This window comes from Lentinula edodes (assembly GCF_021015755.1).
Source record: "Lentinula edodes strain Le(Bin) 0899 ss11 chromosome Unknown C8R40scaffold_39, whole genome shotgun sequence".
Lineage (NCBI taxonomy): Eukaryota > Fungi > Basidiomycota > Agaricomycetes > Agaricales > Omphalotaceae > Lentinula > Lentinula edodes.
In genome coordinates this window covers 336,022-350,307 of record NW_025764345.1, presented here as the reverse complement: position 1 = coordinate 350,307, position 14,286 = coordinate 336,022, and the positions used below count along the sequence as shown (strand labels likewise).

The 14,286-nt window shown below is 44.6% G+C and overlaps 5 protein-coding genes and 1 non-coding gene across 6 annotated transcripts; 3 read left to right on the top strand and 3 right to left on the bottom strand.

The window, feature by feature from the left end:
* Window positions 1–77: 77 nt before the first annotated feature.
* Window positions 78–1,267, bottom strand: C8R40DRAFT_1123302 (ubiquitin-conjugating enzyme/RWD-like protein). The gene is made up of 8 exons (XM_046228894.1): window positions 1,078–1,267; window positions 972–1,020; window positions 901–918; window positions 746–843; window positions 652–686; window positions 519–596; window positions 366–462; window positions 78–311 (listed from the first exon to the last, which is right to left on the bottom strand). The coding sequence occupies exons 1-8, from the start codon at window positions 1,172–1,174 to the stop codon at window positions 253–255; spliced, it is 531 nt and encodes a 176-aa protein (XP_046082315.1). The 5' UTR covers window positions 1,175–1,267; the 3' UTR covers window positions 78–252.
* A 20-nt stretch (window positions 1,268–1,287) lies between these two features.
* Window positions 1,288–2,265, top strand: C8R40DRAFT_1123300 (uncharacterized protein). The gene is made up of 5 exons (XM_046228893.1): window positions 1,288–1,526; window positions 1,578–1,759; window positions 1,821–2,007; window positions 2,122–2,187; window positions 2,244–2,265. Exons 1-3 carry the CDS (start codon window positions 1,521–1,523, stop codon window positions 1,822–1,824), a joined length of 192 nt encoding a protein of 63 aa, XP_046082314.1. The 5' UTR covers window positions 1,288–1,520; the 3' UTR covers window positions 1,825–2,007; window positions 2,122–2,187; window positions 2,244–2,265.
* Window positions 2,266–2,777: 512 nt separating this feature from the next.
* On the top strand, window positions 2,778–8,331 carry C8R40DRAFT_1274231 (P-loop containing nucleoside triphosphate hydrolase protein). Its single transcript, XM_046234102.1, has 32 exons — window positions 2,778–3,296; window positions 3,351–3,380; window positions 3,432–3,617; window positions 3,670–3,726; window positions 3,776–3,964; window positions 4,046–4,123; window positions 4,173–4,223; window positions 4,278–4,348; window positions 4,407–4,602; window positions 4,723–4,940; window positions 5,003–5,093; window positions 5,141–5,463; window positions 5,519–5,571; window positions 5,624–5,648; window positions 5,703–5,842; window positions 5,896–5,993; window positions 6,043–6,065; window positions 6,122–6,223; window positions 6,278–6,389; window positions 6,439–6,483; window positions 6,539–6,631; window positions 6,680–6,703; window positions 6,757–6,768; window positions 6,822–6,852; window positions 6,909–7,049; window positions 7,106–7,208; window positions 7,267–7,353; window positions 7,402–7,447; window positions 7,498–7,634; window positions 7,683–7,885; window positions 7,941–8,024; window positions 8,081–8,331. The coding sequence occupies exons 1-32, from the start codon at window positions 3,137–3,139 to the stop codon at window positions 8,205–8,207; spliced, it is 3,336 nt and encodes a 1,111-aa protein (XP_046082313.1). The 5' UTR covers window positions 2,778–3,136; the 3' UTR covers window positions 8,208–8,331.
* Window positions 8,332–8,653: 322 nt separating this feature from the next.
* Window positions 8,654–10,850, top strand: C8R40DRAFT_1153058 (uncharacterized protein). The gene is made up of 2 exons (XM_046229572.1): window positions 8,654–9,405; window positions 9,455–10,850. The coding sequence occupies exons 1-2, from the start codon at window positions 9,015–9,017 to the stop codon at window positions 10,351–10,353; spliced, it is 1,290 nt and encodes a 429-aa protein (XP_046082312.1). The 5' UTR covers window positions 8,654–9,014; the 3' UTR covers window positions 10,354–10,850.
* On the bottom strand, window positions 10,803–10,885 carry C8R40DRAFT_t209. Its single transcript has one exon. It is a non-coding gene; the product is annotated as a tRNA-Pro (tRNA).
* C8R40DRAFT_1123282 (amino acid permease) lies at window positions 10,869–13,981 on the bottom strand. The gene is made up of 18 exons (XM_046228892.1): window positions 13,649–13,981; window positions 13,459–13,521; window positions 13,352–13,404; window positions 13,251–13,292; window positions 13,147–13,192; window positions 13,056–13,089; window positions 12,889–12,986; window positions 12,735–12,785; window positions 12,604–12,676; window positions 12,406–12,554; window positions 12,162–12,186; window positions 12,083–12,106; window positions 11,960–12,023; window positions 11,865–11,904; window positions 11,770–11,814; window positions 11,624–11,711; window positions 11,171–11,573; window positions 10,869–11,121 (listed from the first exon to the last, which is right to left on the bottom strand). The coding sequence occupies exons 1-18, from the start codon at window positions 13,733–13,735 to the stop codon at window positions 10,986–10,988; spliced, it is 1,521 nt and encodes a 506-aa protein (XP_046082311.1). The 5' UTR covers window positions 13,736–13,981; the 3' UTR covers window positions 10,869–10,985.
* Between the last annotated feature and the right edge of the window lie 305 nt (window positions 13,982–14,286).

The following is a 14,286-nucleotide window of genomic DNA, read 5'->3' as shown; positions in this document are numbered from 1 at the left end:
ACGAGAAATCGTCAATGATGGTGGTTAATAGTAGACCCAAGGGTCACTTCTTCAGGCCGAGCGCTCAACGGGGGAATCAATTTAAATTTTATCTTAACCTCAATTTCGCCAGAATTCATCGAGGTCCTCGACCTTACTAAAACGAAGCGCGGTCGAAGCGCGGCTAAAATTGGCTAAGAAGATGTTACAGTTCTGGGATCGTCGAAATACAGGTGCAATGCAAAGTGATAACTAATTGAAGAAAGGTAAATTTTAATCGAATGCCTCCTCAGCGCTCCGGCGAACCAAGCGTCGAACCTTCTTCTTATATCCTGTATAGATAGTACATTAGCTTGAGATTGTAATGGTGGAAGTTGACGACACACCTGTCGGGTCAGTTCGTACCTCCTTGGCGGCGTCAACATTGGCAGGGCTGTCCAGGTTGGGTGAATCAGAAGATAGAAGGGAGATCACACTGATGAGCTACGAGTATGGAACTAAGTGAGTAAGGGTACCATTGTAGTAGTAATGGAACACACAATTGATTCGACAGTGTGAACTGGCATCCATCGCTCGCCAGCATCCTCGTATCCGTATTGATCATCACCAGGAGCATGCTGAATCAAAGAATGAGATTCAGGAGGACCCGACGGCGCAGAAGAGGTCACTTGCCAGAATAGACACGCAGACAACACCATCGGGATAGACTGTGGATGAGAACAGGGTAAGTGTGTAACGAACGTTCCAGAACTGTCTATCGACTTACTATTAGGGTGCCACATCGGAGTGATGAATTTCATCTTGGGAGGAAGGAGAGGGAATTCCGGTGGAAAAGTTAGCCTAGCCTTGAAAAATCCGCCTTCACTGTCGAAACGTGAGTCAGAATGTGCGTGCTCATCCGTCTCGCAACCAGAAACGTACTAGAGCGTATCATGTGGTCTGCAAGGGACGAATTGAGCAGGATTGCAAATTCTGTAAAAATATCTTCGCACCCAATCACAAGGATTTCCCACTCATAGAGATTGTTCTCGTCGACAAGCCCTGTTCACGACGTCAGCTCAACCCTCGGACCAAGAAGACAGACCTGCGTGCACAGACCAGCTGAGAAGCCCTCGACTGGATGCTTAGTGAGCTCGGTGAGTTGACGTCGAAGCAAAAGCGTATTAGAGTTGGACGGTGTTGAAGGTTTAGACATTGCGCAAATCGATGGTTGGCGATAGAGATAGAGAAAGAGAAGGTGAAATGGCAGTGGCGCGGATTGCTTTATACGTGGGAAAAAGTTACCTTCTCGCGTTCTACCAGCGTTCTACTGCATTTAGTATGATTTACATGTATTTCAGTGTACTTCTTGATTGCGGGCCTGCGGCGTACACTACGGAAGACGCGATCGGGTCGTGTCACAGCGACGCGCGTGTTTTTGCCTAGCATCCGAAGCTTGTCATCCAAACTCTCAATCCAGCGCTTCAAAGAGGATTTTGCCATTCTTTCCAAAAGCTTTGAAGCTCTGATCTACCAGTAGGAATGCTTCAGACGCGGTAAAAATGCTGGTATGCTGATGTTTTTACCTTCACGGATACTAAACGCTTGAATCACTGAAGGTCCGTTCGTGTGATCGTATGCTGTCAGGACGAATGTTCCGGAGCCCCCATAGAAAACTTTTGTCTGAAGTTCTAGGAATGAAAGATCAAACGCAACATTTCCTCTTAGGCCAAAAATCTCAAGTCCAAAAACCTCAAATCTACATGATCTCCTCAGAAAATAAAGGTCGCCAGTCTACTGGGTAAGCTCAGGATGCGTGGATACAGCTCCGAATCGTAATACAGGAGTAACCATTTTCAAAGATGAAGCGTATTTCGTCTTCCTGAAATCCTTCATAGTCCGGATTCCAATCTTTGCAATCCCTTTCTTGATCTCAAATTTTTATACGTGGACCCGGCGTTATTGTTGGGACGTAGACGTAGTACAAGCTCGGAGGCGACAGGCGATATACTCGGAAAGCAACAGGATGTGAATGGATCTAAGTACATGGTTGTAGGTAACTCGCTCCCGGCGCGCATCATATTTTCGGAGCTCAGGACGATACATTGACAGAGTATTCTAACGGCGGCTAGAACAAGCAAAATACCAAACTGCATATGGAAGGAAGAGACCACGTTATTCCTAGACCTAGTTCAAGTTAACTCAAGGATCGATAGATAGATTTTGCGGGTCAATCTTGAGTTTCGGTCCTATACCCTTTAGCACTACTGAGTTTACTCTATCAGACTTATACGACCCCTTCATTCAATAAAGATTGTGAGTGCACCGAAATCTTATTTTCTCCAATCTGATAATGGGACTGAACTGTTTCCAAAGTCGGATTTCAAGCTTGGAACTTGGAGGTCTCTGTGCTCAGAGTAATATTTAAGATTAGACGGTATGTCCGGCTTTTCGTTCTTAATAATCACTGCCCATCGACTGCGAGCGACTTCGGACACGAATCCGATTCCCCTACGATAAGCAATTGATGTAATATGCATTCTAATTGTCGAGATCCCAAAGAGAGATTATGTGTCAAGCCCAAGAACATAGGGAGTCTGATAACAATAGGGAACCAGTATGGTACTCATTTCTTCAACTTGTGGCAGTTTTGAAGAAGTAAGTAGGGTTCACTTCTGAGTAATTTTCGTCGCGACGGTCACCTTGCTTGCAAGGTCTATTGCACTCCGGAAGTTAAGTTGTTTTGTGCAGGTTTTGGTTGTGCTTGGCCTCATGCTTTTGCCAAATGTTTACAAACATCCTGAGTTCTGTGCTTGCTTTGCGGCACATTCTTTCCTTAATACTCAGATTAATCAAACAAATTTCCACAAGGCTTATGAAGTGTGTATATTCTGTAGTGCACCTTATGTGTACCATTTTTTTTGCTTGATACTTGAGCCAAAATCTACACCTTGACAAAGACACTTAGATGATACTTAGACCACCCTACTACCACCCTACACTTTTTGCATACATAAATCCTGCATCATTCCCTTGTTCCTGCCATATCAAATTTAACTGAAATTTATCCTTTCCCAAGCAAGGTGCAGTCCACAACAGTGGAGCCTAGTTTACATAGCTGTTCTTGCAAGTTGCGGGACTGCAACAGTGCAACGTCATCCGACACTGTCATTTGGTCATGCAATGTGGCCACGTGGTGAAGTCACATGGAATCATAAGCGCGTCTCAACTCCGACTCACGCCCCTTCCACCACCTATAAGTTACAATCTGAGAGCAGCGTACTCATATATGTCAAAGGTGACGCCTACAAATGCGGGAGAAAATGTGTATAAGAAGAGTGCGTTCCTTCACAATCGCTGTCCACTCGACCTACCATGGTATACCACAACAGGAGAGCAAGATTCTATTCCAGCGCCCTTGGGTAAGACACTATTCACGCTGTGTATACGCGTCAGGTTCAAATTTTTTACAGACTATAGCTCTGATTCAGAGTTCGCTGCTGGACCAGTTAAACCCATGGAAAAGGGGTCTGGGAAGAGGAGAAATACCAAGTCAAAGCGGGAAAGCATTAGGCCTGCCAAAAAAAGGAAAGTCGTGTGGTCAGATAGCGAAGATGAAGAGTGGATGACTTCCTTCGACTCCTCTGTGAATGCTACTAGTGAGTCTATGGTCAATCGTACTCATTAAATGCTAGCCTGACAGAAAAGCAGATAAATCTCAGATAAACGGGAAACATACAATTAAAAACCCGCTAGCGAAATATTTTGGTAAGACATCAAGGTTGTATCATGTAGCTTATTTTGAACATAGATGCAGTCGAGATCGATCATGGGTCAGAAGATGATGCCGACGACGAGATGCAGATTGAAGATGATATTGACATTGACGAAGACAGACAGTCTGGTGAAGACGAGGACCCAGCGCATATTCCAAAAACCATGGCAGCGTTCCTCCCAATGATAAATACACGTCGTATCAATATACCCCCTCAAACTGCAGTTAAAGGTGAGTGATCATCTTGCTTGCGTAACCTTTTTGCATGAATTTAGCGTGATTTATCGACCCTTCCATTATTTTGTGCCGCAGATGTCGAACAGACATCCCACACTGAAGACGATTCATCACATACTGAATCAGACTCAGAACCTCCGTTTCCATCAACTAGTGAGTTCCCTTCCTGAGATCGCTAGCCTACTACCCTCAACTTCCGTAGCGTCGATTAAAAAAGCGGATTCGTCTCACACAGAGGACGATTCCGACATCGGTATGTCCCTCAGGACTATTGTTACCTGCAAAAGTATAATTATTCGTACAATAGAGCTTGAAATCGAGAAAGGAGATTATTTTTCGCAGAACAGGAATGAATCTGACAAAGAAATGGATTCACCCGTGAGTGCGATCGACCACACTATGTCTGAACCTGCGTTAATCTCTCGAATCGTAGCAGATAAATCCGAGGCCTGGATTCCAATCACCAGAATCGTCAGTCAACGAGCCATTCTTTCTAGACCCCGGAAATAATATCAAAATACCCTCAACAATTAACATATTTCTTCGTGATTACCAACGAAACGGCGTCCAGTTCTTCTACGAGAGATATCGGGCAGGCCGTGGAGGCCTTTTGGGTGACGATATGGGACTTGTGATTAATTTATTTAGTTCTTTCCGTTCATTCTACAACATTCATTTTTCTCCTTTCCTAGGGTAAGATCACATCTCGTATATCCTTTCGTTTCTTCCTAAATTCCTTACCTTTGATGTAGGTAAAACTGTGCAGGTCATCGCCTTTCTGTCAGCTATAATGGCAAAAACGGGTTTTGAATCTGACGAAGATCGTCGACGGAACCACGTACGAGATCTTCAGAACCAGCCAGGATGGAAGAAAACTAAGAAGTTACCCCCTGCTAATGGGACGTGGCCGACGTGCCTCATAGTCGCACCAAGTTCAGTTGTCCACAATTGGGAACGAGAGCTTCAGACAGTGAGCCTGAGAAGTATTCCTTTTTTTTTTTGTTCTTAACCATTTTTCAAATTTTGCCATAGTGGGGATATTTCGAATTCGGTGTATACACAGCACCTCCTAAAGAACGGGCACATGTGTTGAAGGATTTCAAGCTTGGGAGGTTAGACATAGGTCAGTAGGACTACTGTTTACGACAATTTTTCTGATGTCTATCGCAGTGTTGACGTCGTTTGACATCGCCCTCAAAGACATTGACCTATTGGATAACTTGCAGTGGTCCTGCATATTTGTTGATGAGGTTCATCGTGTAAAGAACCTATCTTCACAAATTTCCCTTGCGCTGCACCGATTCGAATGTCTACGTCGGTTTGGTCTCACTGGTACTGCGATTCAGAACTCTTATGACGAGTTACACGCCATCCTTCATTGGACTGACCCCGGCCGTTTGGGCATGACTAAACATTGGAAATCATTGATTTCGCAGCCTTTGAGACGCGGTCAGTCCAGTACTGCCACAGATGCCGAAAAAGCCAAAGCATTGGTGATCATCTCAATTTTAGCTGAAGTAATGCTTTCTCATTCTGATGGTCACGAAGATTATTTCAGATATATTAGTTCGAAAATTATTGCCTGAATTCTTTCTAAGAAGGTGCGAAACATGTATTTTCAACCCATAATTGTGATCGAGCGACATAATCCAGGACCAAAGATCTCATTAAAGACCAAGTATGGATTTCCTGCAACTCTCAACCTTGTTCACAATCCTGATTCTGTTTCGAGCTCCCCACGAAAACAGATATCGTTGTTTTCTGCCCACTAGCTCCCACACAACTAGCCGCGTACAAACGCATCCTTCAGAAGCCAGAAGTTCGGCATCTAATTGAAATGAATGATCCATGTGAATGTGGGTCAGGTTATATGCGAGTAATCTGTTTTCTTGTATCTTCACTTTTATTTACGACAAGGAACACAGGACAAAAGAATGTTGTCATCCTTACAGAAAGGAGAACGCGCTCCGTTATATGACAGTCTTGCTACAACTCTCCAATCATCTTGGATTGATATTACCCAGTAAGTTTTCTTTCTAGCACTGTACTTCTCTCCTTCATTGTTGTTCCAGATTCAAATCAGAAGCCAGAACAAGTGAGTTTCTTTTGACTCACCTGAGTTCTGTCACCTGTTCTTATACCAGACTGCAGCTTGCACGAAACAGAGAACTGGCAAAATGGATCTTCCCGGATAGTAATATGCCAAATCGAATCCAGATCGAATTCGGGAAAGATTTTTGTGGCAAGTGGAGGGTCAGTCTTCAAATCCCCCTATGTCTCATGGTCCTCTTACTGTAATCGGAGCAGGTACTAGAGACTCTGTTACAAGAAATTCGGCAAGATCGTTCCAATAAAGTGCTTATATTCACAAAGTCTGTTCAACTGTTGAAAATTGTCCAAAATTACCTGGAGACGCAGCGTAGGCAGATTAAGCACTTGTTTACCTCAATAATGCTGACCGTATATAGCATATCAATATTGCGCTTTTTCGGGCGAGACGCCGCAGAAAGACAGTGAGATGAGGTCTCCTGCTTACATTATATTTTGACTGAAAATCCTACATTATAGGAATGGGTTTAATTGACGAATTCCATTCAAACCCGGAGATCTTCGTGTTTCTCATTTCGACTCTTGCTGGAGGCACTGGTCTTAATCTCACAGGTTTGCCGCTAACCTGGTTCCGATTTTGTGCTGACTGCTCCTCAACAGGTGCCAACCATGTCGTGATATTTGGTCTGTAGTCATACTACTACTGCTGTTGGCTTGTCTGAGTTTGGACTTGACAGATCCTCACTGGAGTATGTCGTTTCGTCATTCTGCGTAACCGCTTCGTCCTGACGACTCTGTTAAGATCCCGCTCACGATCTGCAAGCCATGGACAGGTACGATGATCACCGATCTCTCCATTTTCATTGATTTTTTAAGATCGTTCTTGAAGAGCGTATCGAATCGGTCAAACTCGCCCTGTCAAAGTTTATCGCCTACTCGGAGCAGGCGCGCTGGAAGAGTTGATATACAATTGTCAAGTATACAAGCAACAGCAAATGCGGATCGGGTACGAAGCTAGTATACAGACTCGGTACGCCCTATTTTTGTTCCCTGGTATTCCGTTCTCATCTCTTCCTTCCTCGTCAGCTACTTTGAAGGCGTCAAAAATGATCCACAGAAGCGGGGGGAACTTTTTGGTCTGAAAAACATATTCCGACTCGACGAGAGGAAGATAGCTACAAAAGCCTCAGTAAGAGCACAGTCAGTATTTATTTTATCCTTACGTCCTCATTCCGTCTTTTGTCTAGATTGAGGAAGCCAATCAGGCTCAACTCGATTGGGCTTTTGCTAATGTTGACACTAAAGGTATCAAAGGAGACTCGAATGACCTGGAGGTAATATACCAAAATATTGCACGTTACCGGTACTGACCTTAGTTTCAGAGTATGGCAGGACTAGATGATTTTGTCATGGATGACTCTGTTAAATGTGTGCATCTTTGTTAAATTGTCCTCAGCGTACTCATTCTTTGGTTGCAGCTAACCCTGCCGGAGAGGGAAAAGAGGGGAGCAGAATTGACAAGATTTTCGAGACCGTTGGCATTACCTACACACATGACAATGCAGAAATCCTAAAGCAGAATGATATCGAGGTAGAGAAGGCAAAAAATCTTCTTGTGCGCCAATGACTGCTTTTGCCTCTATACCTGCTAATTTCCTCACAGAGACAGTTGAAATCTTCAGGGAAGCGTTCCGGTCGCAGTTCCTGGCCGAGTGTCCATGATTCCCGGTCTCAAAAGGGCTCTCGGCGCAAAAGTGGTGCGAGCAAAGGAAAGAGCGCCAACAATCCCGCTGAACCCGCTGAACCCAAGGCACAATGGCCGCCTGTTCGAAAACACCATCACCCGAAAGTTACCCCCCAACAACAGTAAGCATTATCTTGTTCTTCGTTCAATACTCTTTGTCTTTATTTCTCATTGTAGAGCCGAAGCTCGTTACGAAGCACTCATTGATCTGGGGCTGATTCAAAATTTTGATGACATCAAAGAAAAGTTTGTCCCTCAGTTGTAAGCATCGTTGGAACGTCTGGTGATATTTGTTCTGACCTTTTGATGTCGGGCAGTCTTAAGAGCAATCTGGATGAACAGAAAAAGTGCTTGAGAGTTCTTGATGAACACAAACGGCAAATGGACAAGGATAAAACGAACGCAGCGGCTGTGCGTCAAGCCAACGGTGATAGCTCTGACTGATTTGACCTCACCACATATCCCTTTCTGTTATGGGGACCTCTATACTTATTGAAATCCTGCTGTCAATGTTGTCGTTTCAACCGTATATTTATTTTTATGTACATAACGCGTTTCTTGTGGTTTCTCGAGGATCGGCTGCATCTCCTGAATCACAATCGCAAGGCATTGATCGTGAGGACGATACCTGAGCACCAGACCCTTACTACTTAGCACCGCTCGCATCGATCTTCAAGCTCCAAACAAGATTGCTATACTAGTATTAGAAGATTGGGCGATGAATACTTAGATATCTTGGTGCCATTGCTGAATACCTCCTACGTAGCCTGAGTTTAGTAATATTCACTCAAGTAAAAGCTAAGCGCTGCTGAGGATTGCTGTGCTCAAGTGCTGTGCGCGTGGCAGTGGGAATTTAGTCAGCGTCGCGTTGGGCGCTTCTTCAACTGGATCTCAACAGCCTTTCTCTGCTCCTTTCTTCTCGTTCGAAGCGATTTCGAGTTGGAGCATTTTATAGAGGGCTGGTAAGTCTTCACATCTTCATACTTTATAGGAACTCGGGATTCTACATGCACTTGCAACGCAAATCATTCTTTATATTGAATCTTATTGTATTTTTGAAAGATCGAAATGCTTAGTTACGGAGCGAGGATAAAACCATCAAACTAACGACTGCTTTCTTTTAGATCGCTAGGTTGCCATTCGTGCTGCCATCTCTGAATCGAAGAATTTTACCCCCATAAATTTGTCGAAATTGCTTCCACAGCTTATCCGGACTACTTTTACCAGTCGAACGAAGATGTTCATTCTCCTATGAATGCTTCGGCTGCTACTTTCGAACCGTCATTGGATAATCGTACTTATGGACACCCGCATCCGCTGGACCCAATAAAGGATGCTCCGACAACTCGAGCTTTCGAACTTGCTGCACATTATGGGATCCCTCAATCACTCCCCGCGCCACCCAGAGCTCATTCGCGACCGCCCGATTCAGAAACACAGACCTCACCCCATTTAGACGTGCCACCCGATTTTGAGGCTCTCAGACAGAGTTATCTCCGCATGTTGTCGAGTGCTCCCTCAGAGAATCATGCTCCTACCGCCATACCCGAGCCTTCCACACCAGCTCCTACCTCAATGCCAATGGCGCTAGAACCCCAAATCGATGAATCGTCATTGCAACCGATTATTGACCTTATTGAAGGTAATAATTCTCTCTACCCTCGTTTTCTACCTTGTTAATACATTCACAGCGTCGCCTGAGTTCAGGACGGCAAGAAGTTTTCTCACTTCGCCGTATACACCATACCTTGACGACTTCACTACTTCTCCAATGGATGACTCACCTTTCGTGGCTGACCTCAATACGCCGATCATGGACCAAATCGATGAATTTGAGTATGGTGTTGTGAACACTGACTCCGCCTGTATAAATGATGATTTTGTCAATCCGCTGTACAATGAAACCACTGTGTCGTACTATCCTCAGCCCCCTGCTCAACCTGGACCTGACAAGAAGGAAAACCATGCGGCGGGGCTGTTGAACACTGAGAAGTTGTACACCTTTTCTCCGAGCAGTCCTCTTCTCGAGAACTTCTACTCTCCGGTTACCCAACCCGTCCGTTCCCCTGTCACGCATCCAACTTCGTCGTTATACCCCTCTCCTCGCGCTCCTACGTCGGCGTTCTCCAAACCAGCCTCTGGTCGTAATCGCAGTAAATCACGTGGCCCGTCTCTGTCTGCAACTGGTACCCGCAGAGACATCACTCCCGCGTCGATGGTGCCGCTCGATGCACCCACACAAACAAGAAATTATGTGCTGCCTTCTTCGACGTCGCGCAAAGTCAACCCGATTCATGCTCAGAAGCGTTCATATTCGCAAGCCTTCGGTGACCAAGAGCAGGACGAGCTCGTAGGCGAAAGCCCTCCTGGACCGAATGCCACCGAGATCGAGCATATTGAATGGAAGCGCAGACAGAACACGATAGCGGCGAGGAAAACTAGAAGACGTAAGCTGGAGTATCTACAGCGTGTGGAAGCCGAAAACGTGGTTCTGAGAGATGAGAGGGATAAATGGAAAGTCAGATGTGGTGTACTCGAAGACATTGTTAAAGCTCACGGAGTGGCGGTCCCTGTCTGGGATGACGAGTAGACGTTTGTGTCTATTGGACTAAGTACTTCTGTTTGAAATTTCACGATATGCTGATATTTTTTGTATTACCTGACCTTTTTGTTCACTCATGCACCCGACTCCAGACTCTATTTAATGTTTATCTCTTGCTCCTGTAGTCTCATGGACCTTTCACGAAATTGGCTATATCTACGTCGTTCTCCTGTTATATATATATACATATGCGCTTTGTTCGATGTCCGTACACTATCAAGCTTAAGTATTCGTATGGCTTAGATTTGCAACCCTACTCCTTTCCTGCTCTCTTCTCTGCTGTTCATTGTAACAATATATATACTATGCCTAAACTTCAGGCTCTTTCAAGCTACCTTCAGCTCTCCAAATTTTTCGGTAAACATCAATCACTGTACATACATACATACATACATATGAGACAGGCTCGGGACAGCCAAAGCCTGAACAAAAAGTACGGGGCGAATCCGGATTCGAACCGAAGACCCCCTGCAATGAACAATCGCCCAAAGCAGGTATCATACCTCTAGACCATACGCCCGTTAAACAATCCGTTGGTAGCTTCATATATATGTTCATTCGCTGAGTAACATTGCCTCATAGAGGGGACTGATTTCAACATAACAGCCTCAGGCTTATTTTTATACATAATCCGACCCATTATGGTCTTCTGAATCTTTCCCCACTTCTCCGGATTCCTTGTCTGGCTCCACATCCTGCTTTATGTTAGACTGAGGCCCATGGTAGTGCCTGTGTCCATCGAGGATATACCATATGCTAGGAAGTGCTTAGTGTTTAGTGTCAATCGTCACGTCATCCAACTCACAAAGCAAAAACCATGACCCCAACGGTGATAACTGATGCATAGTTCATTGTTTCTGGAGTGACGGGTAAGGTGACTGGAAATGAGAAAATGACACAGACGAAGAGCGTCCAACAGATGCAGATCCAGTTCGCAGCCCAGCCAAGCATGCCGCCGCCCATATAAAAAGGGCCTGGTTTGAACATCACGTCCGGGTGGTTTTGGAAGACTCGACGGAGGAAAATGGGAATAATGTAGCTCAAATCCAAAGCTATTGCGGTAAGAGCAAAGATAGCATTGGCAGCAATGGGACTCGCTAGATCGAGGAGACCAGGTATGATGCTGACGAGTGTGCATAGGACTATGGATCGAAGAGGCGTTTGTGTAACTTTGGAGTTATATCCGAAGAAGCCCCGGTCAGGTAAACCTATGGAAAGAGAAACTCAGCGCACATCACTACTGTTATTCGATGCATACCATGATCACGGCTAAATGCGTAAATGGTACGAGATGTAGCTTGAAGAGCCGTTTGAACGACGAAAAATGCAGTGAAACACACAGGGACCTTTTTTGGAGTGGTCAACTAAAGTCAAACCTCCTCAGATTTGTGATATATAACTTACCCATAATATAAGGGAACCTGCTTTTCCCATCCTGAGATACATGACCTGGCTATCCATAGGAAATTGAAGTCTCAGTGAGATCAAGGAAGACCGACCTGTAAGAAAGCGGAACCAGATGCTCCAGGAAGATCAGCACTGATCATTCATGGTGAGTATTGAACAAACTCGTGAGCTTGTGCGAGTAACTCACAGAGGACCTGAACATAATACAATCACAATGTTCAAAAGCCATCCGAGCAGCCCTGTACCGATTACTACATAATTTGTCAATACACGCCGTTAAGTTCCTTGAATGTTGCATGAGGTTGCATACCGGCTATGAAGATAGCAGTTGGCGCTGCAATAAGTTTGTTAACACCATTTTTGTTGCCATCAAATGCGATATTTTCTACCTGCATATGCCGCACGTTTGACCTCCTCACTATCATGGGAATTCGTTCAGTATGCCCGTGCGATTTCCACATATATAAAAATCATACCAGATATGCGCTGTGGCATCATAGTCCTAGAATAGCGTAAGGCTTAGCACAGAACAGTCATATGCACGACACGAAGATTGCTCACCGTCATCTGAAAACAAGATTAATCACCGTAAGAAAAAGGACTACGCGACAGACCGAGCGTTAGTTGACTCACCGTCCACTGAACGCTTAACAATCCAAAGACGAAAGCGAGTCCGTTATTCCAACCCCCGGTCTGGTTTACGATTCCTTGGCTGCCGAAAACATAGCCGGCAGCATGCATCTCCGAACGAGGAGTCGTTGCAAGTAGAACAATGATAATCACTATGAAAATAAGCAAACATGATACGCTTCTCGATAAGCTGGTACTCACGGATAGTTGCGCCCAAATTCACAAACACAAACGCGGAAGATATACGGGCCAACCAGCGCGTACCCAGACAATTCTGTGAACAGTTTAGGCTTGAAGACAGATTAAGGATTCATCTAAAGATAAGAACAAACCAGACATCCGTGAACTATCAGAAGGACCACGAATAACCACACAGTTTTTGTCTGAGAATCGTTGATGTGACTGCATATAAAGCAACAAAATACCAAGTTGTTACCTGAGTCACTTCGTAATTGCCATCCTACAATGAAATCAGAAGCTATAGACTAATAGAATGGATTGTCGACTTGCTTTGCCTATCACCACCGCAGCCCATATCATGTTAGCCAAGCCAAACTCTGTCGAAGACACTCCAGCTATTTGGCCTAAAATGGAATGATTTTTGAGTTCAATATATGACACGTTTGACTTGAGGCTGTATAAGATCAACTTACCGAGGATATTTAGCCATCCCACTAGCCAGCCAACCTAAAATATCGAGTTGATAATCAGTTACTTTTTATAAGCCGATAAAGATCGTTTTACTCGTGCACGGTATTTCTTGGGGGTAAGCCGGGCAGAAGCTGTATACCTATGTATATTGGAAGAATGAGGAATCGAAAAAAAAGGTAATGCGAGATCGACTTCACATTCCACCAGACGTAGGATAAGCGCTAACGATTTCAGCGATACTGCGTCCGAATGTAAATCAATACATTTATTCGCAGCTTTTGTGTCGCGTTCCATTTACCTTGAGCCAAGGGCCAAGCACATGCTTGCCCCCAAAATCCAACACCACACCACCTATGTAAAGTCCTCGGATAGAGTTCTCAAAGTAGACGGAATAGCAGAACCCACAGAAGACGGTCCTCCCGTTAAAAGCGGAGTATTGAGGGTCGTTGCGATACTAGAGCACAATCCCTTCCACGGACATCAGTTCCGCACATATCAATCAAGAATGTTCAACCCACCATTATGCTAAAAGCAAAACTAATCTAATAAAACTTCGAATTAGGACTTTTCAGTCGAGCTGGAACCAAGACGTTACCGTAGCTAAATTGGAAAATTCGCGTTTGAAGGAGGGCACATAACCAAGAGCGACGAGCTCCCTATCATCGTCAGAGAATGCGGTCATGATGGTACAGTATCAAAAGAGTTATTTAGACCGATACAGCGTGCTCACAAATGTATAATACGATTGCAGATAAAGTGGCGTCCAATTGCAGCACTTCGGGAGCAGAGTTCAACGTGACAATTTCAAGATAAGCATATCCATCGCAATGCGACACGAAAGAGACTAAAGAGACCATGTATGTGGACAGTAAACATTTTATCGAAAGATCGAGAACTAGTGATAGTCGAAAACTGCAGAAGCCTGAGAAGGCTGGTTGAATTTAGAAGCAAGCACCTTACATAATTCATAAGCGCCTGTTTTTTTCGTCCATTTTGATATCATGATCACCTCCTTTTCTTCTTCTACAGGGGGAAGGCATGTTGTGTGCCGTCCGCCCCAAGGGCGCCCTCACAGCAGTAAGACATTGCAAGCAAGGGCTTTCGGCGATTCTAGTACGAATAAGTACATAAAATCTGCCCAGGTTTGTTTAACGTTCCTACATACTAATAGTGCGCTGCACCTTGGTTTTGTTTCTACAATACTTCGATAATGAGTGACTAGAGTAGGTATTG

Bases quoted from the DNA above. Each gene is read 5' to 3' on its own strand.
- C8R40DRAFT_1123282 (XM_046228892.1), bottom strand. From the start codon at position 13,735: ATGACCGCATTCTCTGACGATGATAGGGAGCTCGTCGCTCTTGGTTAT. The intron at 12,786-12,888 runs GTCTATAGCTTC...AACGATTCTCAG, and splicing joins GTCGACAATCCATTCTATTA to ACAAAAACTGTGTGGTTATT. The intron at 11,815-11,864 runs GTCGGTCTTCCT...ATGGATAGCCAG, and splicing joins CTGGTTCCGCTTTCTTACAG to GTCATGTATCTCAGGATGGG.
- C8R40DRAFT_1123302 (XM_046228894.1), bottom strand. From the start codon at position 1,174: ATGTCTAAACCTTCAACACCGTCCAACTCTAATACGCTTTTGCTTCGA. The intron at 687-745 runs GTAAGTCGATAG...TCTCATCCACAG, and splicing joins TCCGATGTGGCACCCTAATA to TCTATCCCGATGGTGTTGTC. The intron at 312-365 runs GTGTGTCGTCAA...CTATCTATACAG, and splicing joins GGTACGAACTGACCCGACAG to GATATAAGAAGAAGGTTCGA.
- C8R40DRAFT_1153058 (XM_046229572.1), top strand. From the start codon at position 9,015: ATGAATGCTTCGGCTGCTACTTTCGAACCGTCATTGGATAATCGTACT. The intron at 9,406-9,454 runs GTAATAATTCTC...ATACATTCACAG, and splicing joins GATTATTGACCTTATTGAAG to CGTCGCCTGAGTTCAGGACG.
- C8R40DRAFT_1274231 (XM_046234102.1), top strand. From the start codon at position 3,137: ATGCAATGTGGCCACGTGGTGAAGTCACATGGAATCATAAGCGCGTCT. The intron at 3,618-3,669 runs GTGAGTCTATGG...ACAGAAAAGCAG, and splicing joins CTCCTCTGTGAATGCTACTA to ATAAATCTCAGATAAACGGG. The intron at 5,572-5,623 runs GTGCGAAACATG...GACATAATCCAG, and splicing joins CCTGAATTCTTTCTAAGAAG to GACCAAAGATCTCATTAAAG.